The sequence below is a fragment of the Gobius niger genome (assembly GCF_951799975.1).
Source record: "Gobius niger genome assembly, chromosome: 1".
Lineage (NCBI taxonomy): Eukaryota > Metazoa > Chordata > Actinopteri > Gobiiformes > Gobiidae > Gobius > Gobius niger.
In genome coordinates, this window is record NC_136852.1 from 3,240,361 (window position 1) to 3,256,462 (window position 16,102).

At 37.3% G+C, this 16,102-nt stretch overlaps 1 protein-coding gene across 1 annotated transcript in view; it reads right to left on the reverse strand.

Moving 5' to 3' along the window:
- The window catches only part of ulk2 (unc-51 like autophagy activating kinase 2), an 89,663-nt gene that overhangs the window by 66,396 nt on the left and 7,165 nt on the right, over positions 1 to 16,102 (reverse strand). The window contains exons 2-3 of the mRNA XM_079573732.1: positions 8,706 to 8,798; positions 6,851 to 6,892 (exon numbers count right to left, since the gene is read on the reverse strand). Of these exons, the coding sequence (XP_079429858.1) occupies positions 6,851 to 6,892; positions 8,706 to 8,798 (135 nt within the window). The remainder of the gene's footprint in view (positions 1 to 6,850; positions 6,893 to 8,705; positions 8,799 to 16,102) is intronic.

A 16,102-nucleotide genomic window follows, 5' to 3' on the forward strand; every position in this document is an offset into this window, starting at 1 on the left:
CAAAAACAAAAAAAGTGACCAAAAGAAAGAAGAGTGATGATGAACAAAAGTGACATAAAGTGATCAGTTTAGATCAGTTTTGTGTCTTTCAAATGAGGCGTTACTCTGGCCTATATAGTCTGTGACCTCTTAGATTTGGGTAAAGCTGAAATGGAGAACATGCACTCGGATAAGGCGGGGGTGAGATATTTTCATTTCATTTGTAAACATTCAATCAAACGAAATGAGACATAAAGAAAAACATATAGTCGAGCGACGTCATTGTTGTGGGTTCTATCTCTAAGAAATGTAGATTTAATCTGATCTTATGCTTTTTAAACCAGTTTTACCCGAATCTAAAAGCTTCTCGACGGGAAGTTACAGCCTCTGGGCCAGTGTAACGCTTCATTTGAAAGCTAAGACCAACAAAACCGACACCTTTCATCAAGTTCTGGAAAAATCAACAACAATACGGAGCTAAAGCCACACAATACCTGTAGGAACAATGTTAAAAAACCCTCAAAAGGCAAATACAAATGTACAATACAGCACCACAGGCGGGTCTGATTTAATAGTTCTGAGGTGTGAGTGCTTCCTCTGTGGTTACAGTCGCTGCTAAGTCACTAAAAAGTACTACAGTTTGCAGGAGTCCATTGTGCCGCTCCTGACGGGACAGACTGTTCAGGAAACGCCCCCCGCCCCCCCTCCTTTCCTTCCCTCTCCAAACTTTTTCTTAGAAAGCACTTTTGGAAACATTACCCAACACTCGACGGCGGAGTAAACAACCTGCAGCTGTTACGTCAGAGCTCTGGGCGAAGAGCCGGGTCATGTGACGACAGCAGGAGGAGGGAAAACAGGCAGGAAAGACAGACACAACCGGTCAGAGACAAGGGATCTTTGTCAAAGTAGTACTCGAGCGAAAAAGTGCAGCTTCAAAAACACAAAAACCTGAATTCTCCCTCTGTACGGCAACATGAAGGGGACAAATCTTCCTTGTTAGGATTCAGTGGTGTTTGACATCTGCACAGCGACAGGAAGTGGATTATTGGGCTTTAACCTCTTAACCCCCGCCTTAACCGCTTTCTCTAGTGCAGCTCTATGGCCAGTGTGACACCTCATTTGAAAGCTAAGGCCGACAAGTGATCTTTTTCCTTGCATTGCTGCCGTGTTGTCATCACTTTTATAAATGTTTTTTTCCATCACTTTTCTGTCTCTTTTTGTCTCTTTTTCGTCATATTTTTGTCTCTTTTTCGTCATATTTTTGTCTATTTTTTGTCATATTTTTGTCGCTTTTTCGTCATATTTTTGTCTCTTTTTTGTCATATTTTTGTCTCTTTTTCGTCATATTTTTGTCTCTTTTTCGTCATATTTTTGTCTATTTTTCGTCATATTTTTGTCTATTTTTCGTCATATTTTTGTCTATTTTTTGTCATATTTTTGTCTATTTTTCGTCAGATTTTTGCCTCTTTTTCGTCAGATTTTTGTCTATTTTTTGTCATATTTTTGTCTATTTTTCGTCATATTTATGTCTCTTTTTCGTCATATTTTTGTCTCTTTCTCGTCAAATTTTTGTCTCTTTTTTGTCATATTTTTGTCTCTTTTTTGTCATATTTTTGTCTATTTTTTGTCATATTTTTGTCTATTTTTTGTCATATTTTTGTCTATTTTTTGTCATATTTTTGTCTCTTTTCGTCATATTTTTGTCTCTTTTTCGTCATATTTTTGTCTCTTTTTCGTCATATTTTTGTCTATTTTTCATCATATTTTTGTCTCTTTTTCGTCATATTTTTGTCTATTTTTTGTCATATTTTTGTCTCTTTTTCGTCATATTTTTGTCTATTTTTCATCATATTTTTGTCTCTTTTTCGTCATATTTTTGTCTATTTTTCATCATATTTTTGTCTCTTTTTCGTCATATTTTTGTCTCTTTTTCGTCATATTTTTGTCTATTTTTCGTCATATTTTTGTCTCTTTTTCGTCATATTTTTGTCTCTTTTTCGTCATATTTTTGTCTCTTTTTCATCATATTTTTGTCTCTTTTTCATCATATTTTTGTCTCTTTTTCGTCATATTTTTGTCTCTTTTTCGTCATATTTTTGTCTCTTTTTCGTCATATTTTTGTCTCTTTATCGTCATATTTTTGTCTCTTTTTTCGTCATATTTTTGTCTCTGTTTCGTCATATTTTTGTCTCTTTTTCATCATATTTTTTTCTCTTTTTCATCATATTTTTGTCTCTTTTTCATCATATTTTTGTCTCTTTTTTGTCATATTTTTGGCTATTTTTCGTCATATTTTTGTCTCTTTTTCGTCATATTTTTGTCTCTTTTTCGTCATATTTTTGTCTATTTTTCGTCATATTTTTGTCTCTTTTTCGTCATATTTTTGTCTCTTTTTCATCATATTTTTGTCTCTTTTTCATCATATTTTTGTCTCTTTTTCGTCATATTTTTGTCTCTTTTTCGTCATATTTTTGTCTCTTTTTCATCATATTTTTGTCTCTTTTTCGTCATATTTTTGTCTCTTTTTCGTCATATTTTTGTCTCTTTTTCGTCATATTTTTGTCTATTTTTTGTCATATTTTTGTCTATTTTTCGTCATATTTTTGTCTCTTTTTCGTCATATTTTTGTCTCTTTTTCGTCATATTTTTGTCTCTTTTTCGTCATATTTTTGTCTCTTTTTCGTCATATTTTTGTCTCTTTTTTGTCATTTTTTGTCTTTTTTTCGTCATATTTTTGTCTATTTTTCGTCATATTTTTGCCTCTTTTTCGTCATATTTTTGTTTTTTTTTCGTCATATTTTTGTCTCTTTTTCATCATATTTTTGTCTCTTTTTCGTCATATTTTTGTCTATTTTTCATCATATTTTTGTCTCTTTTTCGTCATATTTTTGTCTATTTTTTGTCATATTTTTGTCTCTTTTTCGTCATATTTTTGTCTATTTTTCATCATATTTTTGTCTCTTTTTCGTCATATTTTTGTCTATTTTTCATCATATTTTTGTCTCTTTTTCGTCATATTTTTGTCTCTTTTTCGTCATATTTTTGTCTATTTTTCGTCATATTTTTGTCTCTTTTTCGTCATATTTTTGTCTCTTTTTCGTCATATTTTTGTCTCTTTTTCATCATATTTTTGTCTCTTTTTCATCATATTTTTGTCTCTTTTTCGTCATATTTTTGTCTCTTTTTCGTCATATTTTTGTCTCTTTTTCGTCATATTTTTGTCTCTTTATCGTCATATTTTTGTCTCTTTTTTCGTCATATTTTTGTCTCTGTTTCGTCATATTTTTGTCTCTTTTTCATCATATTTTTTTCTCTTTTTCATCATATTTTTGTCTCTTTTTCATCATATTTTTGTCTCTTTTTTGTCATATTTTTGGCTATTTTTCGTCATATTTTTGTCTCTTTTTCGTCATATTTTTGTCTCTTTTTCGTCATATTTTTGTCTATTTTTCGTCATATTTTTGTCTCTTTTTCGTCATATTTTTGTCTCTTTTTCATCATATTTTTGTCTCTTTTTCATCATATTTTTGTCTCTTTTTCGTCATATTTTTGTCTCTTTTTCGTCATATTTTTGTCTCTTTTTCATCATATTTTTGTCTCTTTTTCGTCATATTTTTGTCTCTTTTTCGTCATATTTTTGTCTCTTTTTCGTCATATTTTTGTCTATTTTTTGTCATATTTTTGTCTATTTTTCGTCATATTTTTGTCTCTTTTTCGTCATATTTTTGTCTCTTTTTCGTCATATTTTTGTCTCTTTTTCGTCATATTTTTGTCTCTTTTTCGTCATATTTTTGTCTCTTTTTTGTCATTTTTTGTCTTTTTTTCGTCATATTTTTGTCTATTTTTCGTCATATTTTTGCCTCTTTTTCGTCATATTTTTGTTTTTTTTTCGTCATATTTTTGTCTCTTTTTCATCATATTTTTGTTGCGTTTTCTTCCTTGTTTCCTTCCTGATTTCTCTCTGTTTTGATACTTATTTCAAGAAGCTTTAATATTTGGGGAACTATATCGTAAGGCGTAATAACACCAGGAGTAGTTCAGCGCACAGTAAAGTGAAGATATTACTGCGCAGATGTCGAACTACTCCTGATATTATTACGCCTTACGACATAGTTCCCCTCCTTAAAAGCTTTGAAAATCCACATTGTTTTATTTTGTGTGACTATACTTAAAGGGGCTAGATACAAGTTAGCCATTTTATACTCACTACTGCCACCTCAGGTCATACGTGTAACTGCAGCTTCTATATTAAGCTCATGCATGACGGCACTTCAGACCTGAATTAACACCGTTTTTTCGTGACAGCGCAGGATTTTAGAGGCAGTTGTGGTGAACAGGTCTGAGCTCATTCTACACATTAGGACATTGTTGGAACATGTAGGGGAGGAAAATACTTAACGTTAACATTTTTAAACTCCGTATAGTCCCTTTAAGGCGGGGGGTAAGGGGTAAAATGAACCAAGCACATGGACAAATTTACTTTCCACTTTGGAGCTTTTATAGAAATGTATATGTGGATAAACCTACAAAGAACAGTGCGTGACAGTAGTTTATTTCTTCTTCCTCTTTTTCTTCTTCTTCTTCCTCTCCTTCTTCCTCTCCTTCTTCCTCTCCTTCCCCTTCCCCTTCCCCTTCCCCTTCTCCTTCTCCTTCTCCTTCTCCTTCTCCTTCTCCTTCTCCTTCTCCTTCTCCTTCTCCTTCCCCTTCTCCTTCCTCTCCTTCTCCTTCTTGCTTGGTTAATGTGGGTTAAGGGGTTATTTTATCTCATAGCCTTGGGTTTTGCTTTGATTTCCTTTTGGAAGAAATGTTTGGCCACATTCGGTCTTTGCTAAAATAAAAAAGCCGGTGCCAAATGTGTAGAGTCAAACTGCAGGTTTCATAGATATTGTACAATAATACAAACAATGAGGTTCAGTATCTGTAAAAGCTGCAGCTGCGTCAGACTCTCACTGTCGGATCGTGAGCTTCTGCACAGTTTGTTTCCTTTTGTTGGTTCGTGTCTGACTCTTTCACAGCTCCGTCTCGCGCTCCATTCACTCTCCACCTGCTGCTCTCACTGCCTCTTTCTCTCGTACGACACAGAGCTCGACTCAGAGTTCGCTCCGGCCCGGCAATTAATCCCGCTAATAATGTAAATAATGAAGAGGAGGTAGGGCAGAAAATGTGGGGGTTTTCACCTCTTACCACCCGCCTAAACCGAATGCATGCTGTCCTTTTTTGCTATAGGCCTGTGTAATGCCTCATTTGAAAGCTAAGACCCAAAAAACTGATCTTTATCCTCGCGTTGTTGCTGTGTTGTGTCACCTTTTTTTTATGTATTTTTTTTTTTAATTTTTGTTACATTTCTGTTGAGTTTTTGTCACTTTTTCGTTGAGTTTTTGTCACTTTTTTGGTGAGTTTTTGTCACATTTTTGGTGAGTTTTTGTCATTTGTTGGTTGAGTTTTTGTCACTTTTTTGGTGAGTTTTTGTCACTTTTTTGGTGAGTTTTTGTCATTTGTTGGTTGAGTTTTTGTCACTTTTTTGGTTGAGTTTTTGTCACTTTTTTGGTTGAGTTTTTGTCACTTTTTTGGTGAGTTTTTGTCACTTTTTTGGTGAGTTTTTGTCATTTGTTGGTTGAGTTTTTGTCATTTGTTGGTTGAGTTTTTGTCACATTTTTGGTGAGTTTTTGTAACTTTTTTGTTGGATTTTTGTCACTTTTTTGGTGAGTTTTTGTCATTTGTTGGTTGAGTTTTTGTCACTTTTTTGTTGGATTTTTGTCACTTTTTTGTTGAGTTTTTGTCACTTTTTTGTTGAGTTTTTGTTATTTTTTGTTAATTTTTTGTCACTTTTTTGTTGCATTTACATCCGTGTTTTCTTCTCATTTTTTGTGGCTGTTTTGGTGCTTTTTCCCCAAGAAGCTTTTTGATTGGGGTAAAGCCAAACTGGAGAAAATGGGATCCGTTCAGGTGGAAGTTAAGAGGTTAAAGCTGTACTAACTCCTGCCCCTAGAGGCCATAAGCGCCACTGCAGGTGTCGTAGCATGCTGTGTTTTTTTACTCATTAATTGTCCGTCAGAGTAAATACAACGCTGACAGAAAAGACAAAGGGACAAAGGGATATTGTTCATCCAATTATACAATGGTGTAATGATGTTTTTCACTCAAACGTGGCTGTAAATACTGTTTAATTGATGCTAGCCCGCAGCTAGCTTAGCCCGCTAGCCTGTTAGCTTATTCTTCCTGATTCCATTAGTGTGTATTGCGCCTCCAGCAGGGAAGCAGGGAAAGTTGCAGGGGTGGTTTTCTGGCCAAGGAGACTCCAGGGGGCGATGAAAGACCCTCCAATCATCCCATAACACTTTTTATTACGATTCATTAAGGTAAACAAGTTGCGTAGTTCTGCTTTAATACAAAGCAGTAAAGCACCACTTCCTCTTCAGAAGGATTTCTTGTACATTGCTTTTAACCTCTTAGTTTGGCTTTACTCAAATCTAAATGTGGAATGAAGCTCAAAGCCTCTAGGTCAGTGTAACCCCACACAAAGCTTAGACCTACAAAACTAACTTTTTTTTTTCGTTGTTGTCACATTTTTGTTGCGTTTTCATCACTTTTCTGTCATGTTTCTGTTGCTTTTTGTTGTTGTAAAGGTTTACTGATGGGAGGTCAAACGTTGGCAACCCTTGAAGTTTTATCCTAGCGATAAAAACCAAAAGAATGATCCTTTGGGCAGCTTCACTTTGACTTTATTTGACTTGCTTATCTGAACGTAGCCTGATGTTCTGGTGTGACATTTCCAGAGCCGTTTCATTCCTGTTCTCGGGAGTGTGTTTTGATTGCGTTTGTGACCGAGAGTGAGCGTGACCTGCGTTATCAGACGGAGATAAGGACGTACCTGCACGTCGTAAAGGGCCACGATGTTTTCATGCTGCAGCTCCTGGAACAAAACACATTCACGTCAGCAAAAACAACACAGAGACTTTACAACATGACAATATACACGGTTATCAAGGGATTCTCCAAGTAAACAACTGTGGAGACCAGGGCACCAGGGCGAGACATTATATACCGGGACTTTAATGATACTTGATACTATGTTATTATGTCACTCCCTCATTAAAAACATGCCTGAAGTGCTGCCTTGGCACATTCACGTATTTTTGAGTAATCTGTAAAAACTCTGATGGCGGCCATTTTAGGGATAGGTTTGCCTAAGTCCTCCTAGGAACGCCCCCACCTCCTGGAGACGCCTCCGAGCTTTCGTCACCAGCCGAGTAACCAACCACTGCTCCTCAGCAGAACCCCCTCCCCACTGATGCCACAGACAGCGTGTGGAGGGGGCGTGTCTGAAAGAGTCAGAGGTTCTTAAAGAGACAGAGGCCTATTTCAAGACATTCACTACAGCCATTTTGAGAGAGACATTTTATACAAGGCAGTTATTCTAATTTATTGGGGGGGGGGGGGGTCACCAGATCATGTAGATAAAATATGCATGTGTGTGCTATTTTGCAGAGTGCCATTATTTGAACGTAATTTGATGAATTTTACTTTAGCCATTTGTTTTTTTTTTCTTTGTTTTTTAAGAATTATGTAGACTAATGTGCCTATTTCTCAGGGTGTGACCAGGTCGGGGGGTCACAAACGCTTTAACTGTTATAATGGGGGTAATGGCTCCAAAAGGTTGAGAACCACTGGTCTAGAACCAGAAAACAGAACAATGTTGATTTATTCCTTTTCCTTCTATTTCATTTGTTTGAGGTGAAACAACCAAGAAACTTCCCTTAACGACAAAAAGGCAGAAAAAACTTTCCAAGTTTGTTATTTTCCCCCCCCTTTTTTAAACAATTTTTTCATGTTTTTTTTCCTACAATTTTCCCACTTTTCTACATGTTCTCCCTGTTTTGTTCTCTTTTTTCCCCAAATGTTTTCCCAAACTTTTACCCTAAATATTCCCCACTATTTTCTACTTTTTTCCCCAATTTTCCCGAATTTTTTTTTTTTCTATTTTTTTTTTTCTTCTTCTATTTTCCCCCAAATTTCCATCTTTTTTTCCCCCATTTAAAAAAAAATTCTTCCAAAGTTTTTTCCAAAATTTTCCATATTTTTAAAAAAATTTCTACGTGTTTTATCCCAATTTTTCCACTTGTTTTTTCCATCTTTTTTATTTTGATTTTTTCAACTGGTGTTTCTTTTTTATTTACTTTTTTTGGCTCTGTGCATAACTTCAAATCATAACAAACGCCGCCCAAGAAGTGACTTCCTGTTTCGATCCAGCTCACCAAAATAAAAGCACACAACTCGTCTCATTGATTAGCTCAGCGGGTATTTGCAGCATTACAAGAACATAATTAAAGACACACATTCAACGGTTTTATCTGTGAATAGTTCGGCAGAAAGAAAGTTGAACTAATGAATAAAATGGAGCTTTTATTTTGGCGTGCTGGATCGAAACAGGAAGTCACTTCTTGGGCGGCGTTTGTTATGATTTGAAGTTATGCACAGAGCCAATTTTGCCGACCAACAGCCTCAAAACTTGAATATAAAGATGTAATACTTCCTTTCGGTTCGTGCTTTCTATACTTTTATTTTTTCGATACCAGTCGTACCTCACAGTATCAGACTCTGGCATCGTCTAACTCTGCCTTAGTAGAGACACGATAAACCTGACTGAACTTTAAGCTAGAACAGCATCTGCTCCTGGTCCAGATCGGGTTTTATTTAGTCTTAAACTCTGTGGACGTGAGTCTGACCTTGAGGATCTTGATCTCTTTCCCGAGCAGGATCTGGGACTTGGACAGGTTCTTCTTGTTGATGCTTTTGATGGCCACCTCCCAGTCGGTTTTCTGCAACCACAAATGAGCAAAGATCATAAAGCATTTGTCATTGGTCATTTTATACTCACTACTGCCACCTCAGGTCTAACGTGTAACTGCAGCTTCTATATTAAGCTCGTGCATGACGGCACTTCAGACCTAAAGTAAGAGGCAGTTGTGGTGAACAGGTCTGAGCTCATTCTACACATGAGGACATGGCTGGAACATGTAGGGGGAGGAGAATACTTCATTTTAATATTTTTAAACTCTGTATAGTCCCTTTAAAATGTAGAGATCAACCGGCTATCGGCCAATCTAGCGCCGATTTTGCACTGGAAAGAGCGAAGTCCAGGCTTTAACCACTTAACCCGAATCTTAACTGAGCACCTTTTCTCCAGTTTGCCATCAGCCAAATCTAAAAGCTTCTTGAAAAAAAGCCTCAGACGATGAAAACGTGGCAATAATGGGACGAAAACACGACAGAAAAGCAAAAAAAAGTGCCAAATAAGCCACAAAAGTGCGACCAAAACGTGACAAAAACACAACAAAACTGTGACAATAATGTTATGAAAACACGACAGAAAAGGCAATGAAAACCCACAAAAACACGACAAAAATGCTTCCAATAAGTTTTTACTTTATTTGTTTATTGGTTTATTTGGTCGAGTAGTGCGGGTTAATGAACATACTGTAAATTCTCTAATACTGGCCTGTATTCCATTAGTGGCCGGTTCTCTGACAGAGGCCGGGTTCGTGGCTGGTGGAGGCAAATTAAAGCCGGTCTCTAAAACAGGCTGAAGCTATTATTAGAAACTATAGCGGTAGAAATATTCCCCATGTTAGGAATTTGTCTCTTACTGGTGTAAATGAAAACTCACGTGCAGGAAGTAACAAACAGGAACCCGGGCCGAGGGGGGGACGCTGCGGAGGAGCTGATCCGAGCGTAACTTTGACACAGATTTAGACACTTTTCAAACCTCCTGTGACTATTTGTGGAAACAGGGCAAGAAATAAATGTTGTGTGACCCTCCAGGGTTTTAATAAAGTCGCCATCGCGTCTTCAAAGCACGTCCAGCTGCTCCGTGTGCAGGTCAGTCCCACGCCTCAAAATAACTCCTCCCATCAGCGCGAGCGTCTCGTCTTCTCTCGGGTCAGTCTCATGATCGATCACAAACACAAACGCTCCGTCTAAACTCGCCTTTTACACAAGATAACAACAAATAATCCGGTCCTCGGTAAAAACGAAACAGAAACCTGCAGTGACATTGATGTCAAAGCTCCGCTAACAGCATCGAAACACTTCCTGTTGTCCCGACAAAATAAAAGGCGTCAATGTTCCAGCCGCTGGGAGAGGGTTTGAAATGTTAATTAATAAATGAACCTAATATTTTAGGTGCAAATGGACACAAATCTCGTTTTTCTTCGTTTTCCTGGTCGTCCATTTTGCTTAAATAGAAATAAAGGCCTGTCTCTAGTTGTGGCCTGGTTCCAATAAAGGCCTGGTCCTGATGCCCTTGAGTAAATAAAGGCCCCGTCCTATATTAGAGCATTTACGGTACATGGGTCTCATGCATGTAAACAAGACACACTGGATTGTAGCGTTGGGCTCATTTCCATCCGTCGTCCCCCATGTGCACTCTCAAACACTCTCATTCATCCTGGTCTATTGTACATGTTTTAGCGGTAGGGGAAACCGGAGTAGCCAGGGGGAGAACATGCAAACTCCACAGAAAGGCCCCGTCCAGGTGGGAAACGAACCCGGGACCTTCTAGCTGTGAAGCATGAGCGCAAACCACAAGCGCTACAATCAGTACTGTCGGCCTTAGCTTTCAAATGAGACCTTTTACACGGCTGCTCTCCAGCTGAGAAGCTCAATGAAGAGTGAGTACGAGGTTATCGGTGCCCAGACCTCCAGATGCTTTTGAAAACACGTTTCTAAATTTAAATCTGAACTGCGTCGTCAGCTTTTCTAACTCCCTCTCCCTCGTTTCTGTGTCAAAGGAAGGACAGAGGAAACTTCATCCCCCGCCTCCTCCTCCTCCACCTCCTCCTCGGAGCGAGCGGGGAGTCAAACGCCTCGGGAGAATCACGAGAGACAGAGGAGCAACAACCGCCCCAGAGGCTCAGACGCGACATGTTTACAAATCAAACCCATGTAGGAGTCACTGAGGCGGAAGGGAAGAACGAAGAGAAGAGGAGCTGCAAGTCAGACTGAAGCTTCTACACAGACTTCTAAGCCTCTTACCCTCGCGCAGTCCCTCTAGTTCAGCTTTACCCAAATCTAAAAGCTTCTCGTCTGGGGAGCAATTTGAAAGCAAAGACCTACAAAAGCTATTTTAGTCAAATTTTCAAGTGTTTTTTTGGTCATGTTTTCGTCACGTTTCTGTCACTTTTTCAGCACATTTTTTGTCGCTCTTTTGTCTCTTTTTTGTTGTTGTTGTTTTTTAGCTTTTAGATTTGGGTAAAGCCAAACAGGAGAAAATGTGCTCGGTTCAGGTGGAGGCTAGAGCGAGACGCTGCAGGTGAATGGGTAAAAAAAAACAAATGTATAGATAGAAATTTGAACGTTAGAAAATAAAATGTATTGCAAGTTTTCTTTCATTTTGTATTTTCAGAATAAAATTAGGTAATAGGTTTCGATAGATTTTTATTTATATTTTACTTTTTTTATTTTACATTAGTTACAAAGGTTTGTTCAAGGGGGATTTTGGATCTTGTTTTGTTTTTAAATAAGCCATTTAAGGGGAGACACGACAGGCAAAACTCAATGTTTTCAGTTTTCAGGTTTTGGGCCAAATTGGTCTCTGAACATGTAAACTTTCACCCGGAAACAGAAAATATCCCTAATCTTCACAATAACATGTTTAAATATTGCGCTGATTCAATGTTCCCCCATAGACTTATATGGGAGAACACAATTTCAAGGGCCTTTTTCTCAAAACACATTTTTCTGTCATTGTAGCGACACTATGTCCACGTCAGTCGGACCTAAAGACTTCAGATTTTCCAGCCTTGGACTGAACAATATTTGGAAGATTTTTTTAGAGGGATTTTTTATTATTTAATCCCTTAAGCCCCATTTATTGAGTTTTGAACGTCAAAAAATAAGGCAAAAACTACATTTTTACAAATTTTTCCACTAAAAAACAGCTTATTTTGAAACTAAACAAGAAATCCAAAATCCCCTCTGAGAAAGTCTTGGCAACTCATTCATCAATAAAATGAAACCATAAATTTGAATGTAGCCGAAAAGACGGGAAATTCGGGGCATTTTTAGGCATGAAACACCTTGTTCTTATATGAAAAGATAAAATAACAGAAAACTTGCCATGTATTTTTTTCCCCTCATGTTTATGCCAGTGATCGACAGCAACAGTTTCAAATTGATATCTGTAAATATACATTTTTTCCCTATTCACCTGCAGTGTCTCGCCTTAAAAGCCCCAAACATGTGACAACAAAACCGATAAAAGTGCAAAAAAAAGAAAAAGAACGTGAAAAAAGTGATAACACGGCAACAAAGCGACAGTCTTATATTTGGCCTGTAGTCTGTGAGCTCCAGTCGAGAAACTTTCAGATTTTGTTGACGCCGAACTGGAGAAAATCCCTCACGCAAGTCCTTATATTTGAAGAGTTTAGTGGTGCTAGGCTAGTGCTAGGCTAGTGCTAGGCTAGTGCATGTCTATGGTAACTCGTAGCCTGCATTAAAAACCTCTTCAAAATCATGGGCTCGTCCTCCAAACGTTGCCATATCTGATTTGTAGAAAGCTCCTTTGTGAATTCCACGTGTAGTAATGCTAATAAACAAACTACTGTAGATCCGGTAAGCTAGCAGATCACTCCGCCGCTGCGTAGCTACAACCAGGAAGCTGCTTAAAAATAAGTTATTTTAAATGCAAAATGGTTATATCTCAAAACACAGACATTTATATGGGTAGTCTGGTGTTATAAGTGATTTGCCTCAGGTGCTCTGTGGTTTAATGCAGGCTACTAGTTACCATAGACATGCACTAGCCTAGCACTAGCCTAGCACCACTAAACTCTTCTAATATAAGGACTGCATGAATTTACTGCATGATAACGAGGAAATGAGGCTCTATGTTAAAAATCCCGAAACATCCCTTTAACTCTCTTTAGAGCAAAGGAAAGCTCCGTGAAGAGCCTGAAGCCACGACATCACCGGAATAGATCATTTCTGCTTATTCATTCTGATCCGGTCCGTGATAAACGATCCGCCTTCCTGTGTTTGAAAGCACATCTGCGATCTGATCCCGAGCATCGACGTCTGGACTCTCACAAAAACACAGGAGCATCTTTCACTCCGTCTCATCCACGAAGCTTTGTCAGAGCGAGTTACTCACGTTTCCCAACTTCCTCAATATGTTGGGTGATTTTCTCTGTAACGATGATGAAGTGAAACATCTTAACCTCTTAACCCCCACCTGAACGGAGCACATTTTCTCAGAACGGAGACAAAAACAAGGAAAGCGCAACAACAAAAGCATAAAAACAGCTACAAAAAATTGACAAAAATAAGAGAAAAACATTACAAAAAAAAGTGAGGGAAAAAATGACAAAAAAGCAATGGAAAAGGGGGCAAAATATGATTAATATGCAACTAAAAAGGAAAGAAAAATGACAAAAAAGTGAGAAAAAAATGACAAAAAAGCAATGGAAAAGGGGGCAAAAATCTGACAAAAATGCAACTAAAAAAGAAAGAAAAATGACAAAAAAGTGAGGGAAAAAATGACAAAAAAGCAATGGTAAAGGGGGCAAAAATATGACAAAAATTCAACTAAAAAAGAAAAAAAAATGACAAAAATGTGAGAAAATAATGACAAAAAAGCAATGGAAAAAATGGGCAAAAATATGACAAAAATGCTACTAAAAAAAAGAAAGAAAAATGACAAAAAAAGTGAGAAAAAAATGACAAAAAAGCAATGGAAATGGGGCAAAAATATGACAAAAATTCAACTAAAAAAGGAAAAAAATGACAAAAAAGTGAGGAAAAAAAGCAATGGAAAAAGGTGGCAAAAATATGACAAAAATGCAGCTAAAAAGAAAGAAAAATGACAAAAAAGTGAGAAAAAAAGCAATGGAAAAGGGGGCAAAAATATGACAAAAATGCAGCTAAAAAGAAAGAAAAATGACAAAAAAGTGAGGAAAAAAAGCAATGGAAAAGGGGGCAAAAATATGACAAAAATGCAACTAAAAAAAGAAAGAAAAATGACCAAAAAGTGAGAAAAAAAGAAATGGAAAAAGGGGGCAAAAATATGACAAAAATGTAGCTAAAAAAGAAAAGAAAATGACAAAAAAGTGAGGAAAAAATGACAAAAAAGCAATGGAAAAAGGGGGCAAAAATATGACAAAAATACAACTAAAAAAGAAAAAAAATGATCAAAAAAAGTGAGAAAAAATGACAAAAAAGCAATGGAAAAGGGGCAAAAATATGACAAAATGCAAGTAAAAAAGAAAAAAAATGACCAAAAAAAGTGAGAAAAAAATGACAAAAAAGCAATGGAAAAAGGGGGCAAAAATATGACAAAAATGCAACTAAAAAAGAAAAAAAAATGACCAAAAAAAGTGAGAAAAAAATGACAAAAAAGCAATGGAAAAGGGGCAAAAATATGACAAAATGCAAGTAAAAAAGAAAAAAAATGACCAAAAAAAGTGAGAAAAAAATGACAAAAAAGCAATGGAAAAAGGGGGCAAAAATATGACAAAAATGCAACTAAAAAAGAAAAAAAAATGACCAAAAAAAGTGAGAAAAAAATGACAAAAAAGCAATGGAAAAGGGGCAAAAATATGACAAAATGCAAGTAAAAAAGAAAAAAAAAAATGCAAAAAGAAAAAAGAAAAAAGATAAAAAAGCAATAGAAAAAATGCAAAAAATGTGATGGATGTCGAAAAATGCCGAAAAAGTTGTAAAAATGCGCCAAAAAAAAAAATCACAACATGGCAACAAAGCAAGGAAAAAGATCAGTTTTGTTGGTCTTAGCTTTCAAATGTTACTCTGAGCTATAGCTCTCCAGTCAAGAAACAGGGGTGGGAGTTAAGAGGTTAAATCTAGATGGCTTTGTCGCATTGGAATGATGTGGAGTCCGTTATAAAAGCGCAGAGGAGCGAATGTGGGTCAAGACGAGATGTTCCTGCGTTGGGACGGCGCCTGGAGGCTGGCGCTGAACCAGGACGTGCTCGGGATAACCACTGTGCCACCGCGGTGACGCCGCAGTCACAGCGGAGTCTCTAATCCCCGTAATCTGTCATGCATCAGTGACGTCACAGCTTTGGAAATAAATGACCGAGTCTCTGTGAGCAGCGAGTGCAGGACAGACGCTGAGCCGGAGCTGCAGCCGAATATCTTTGAAATCATAATCCACGTTTGCTTTGGTTATTTTTCACATATATATTCAATATAAATGGCTTCATAATAACTTGTTTATTTACTGCACTGATCTCATGTCAAAAAAATACTTCTAGTGGCTACAAACATGTTACTTCCCAGTCTTGTACTTGACAATATTTTGAAGGTTTGCTCCAAGGGAAGGGCTTTGCACCGTTACATTTCTGTCAATACCGGTACTTGATTTACGATACCGATAGTTTAGTTTATTTTGAGCTGTTTATATTTATTTATACCATGGTCTGGGTGAATACTGGATTCTGATTGGCTGGTGCATTATTTTGGTATAACCGCACACGTAGTCCGGTAGTTAAATCACTGGGATATCACTCCGCTGTGGCGTCGCCATAGCAACGCATGACACAGAATCAGATAAAGGCGTCATTAGTGACTGACAGGAACGTATGAGATGGATTTTGTGTTAATTTCAACGTTTTTGGCCAAAACAAAACGTTTGCTAAATGTTTGTAGAGGAGAGTGAGCAGCTAGGTTAGGTACTGTTAAAAACATATGAGCTTTACATTTCTATTGAAAACGGTTAAGGCTATTCATCATTTCCAGGCGTACATAAAATGATCCTGCATTGAAGCATATTTGTCTGGATTAGTAAAGTCAAACATAAAAGTTTCAGTTGGGGGGCCCAGGTGTGAGCGACTCCACCGCAGCTGTTTCCATAAACAGTTGAGCTGGTTGAGCTAGCTTTAGCTTCAGGTTAAACAGCGTAAAAGTGAAATCACTCCTGCCCACGAGTGCCGCATATCGGTGTTTCCTTCCAGGGAAAAGTGTTTCCGGGTTAGTCCTGTTGTGTTGTGATTCTGTGCTGATGTTGTGTCGTTGAGCCTGACTGAGATCCTCGTAATAGCTGCGGAGAATGACTCGCTCTGAGACCAGCCTTCAGTGACCGGCTAATAACCCACACAAAATAGTCCCG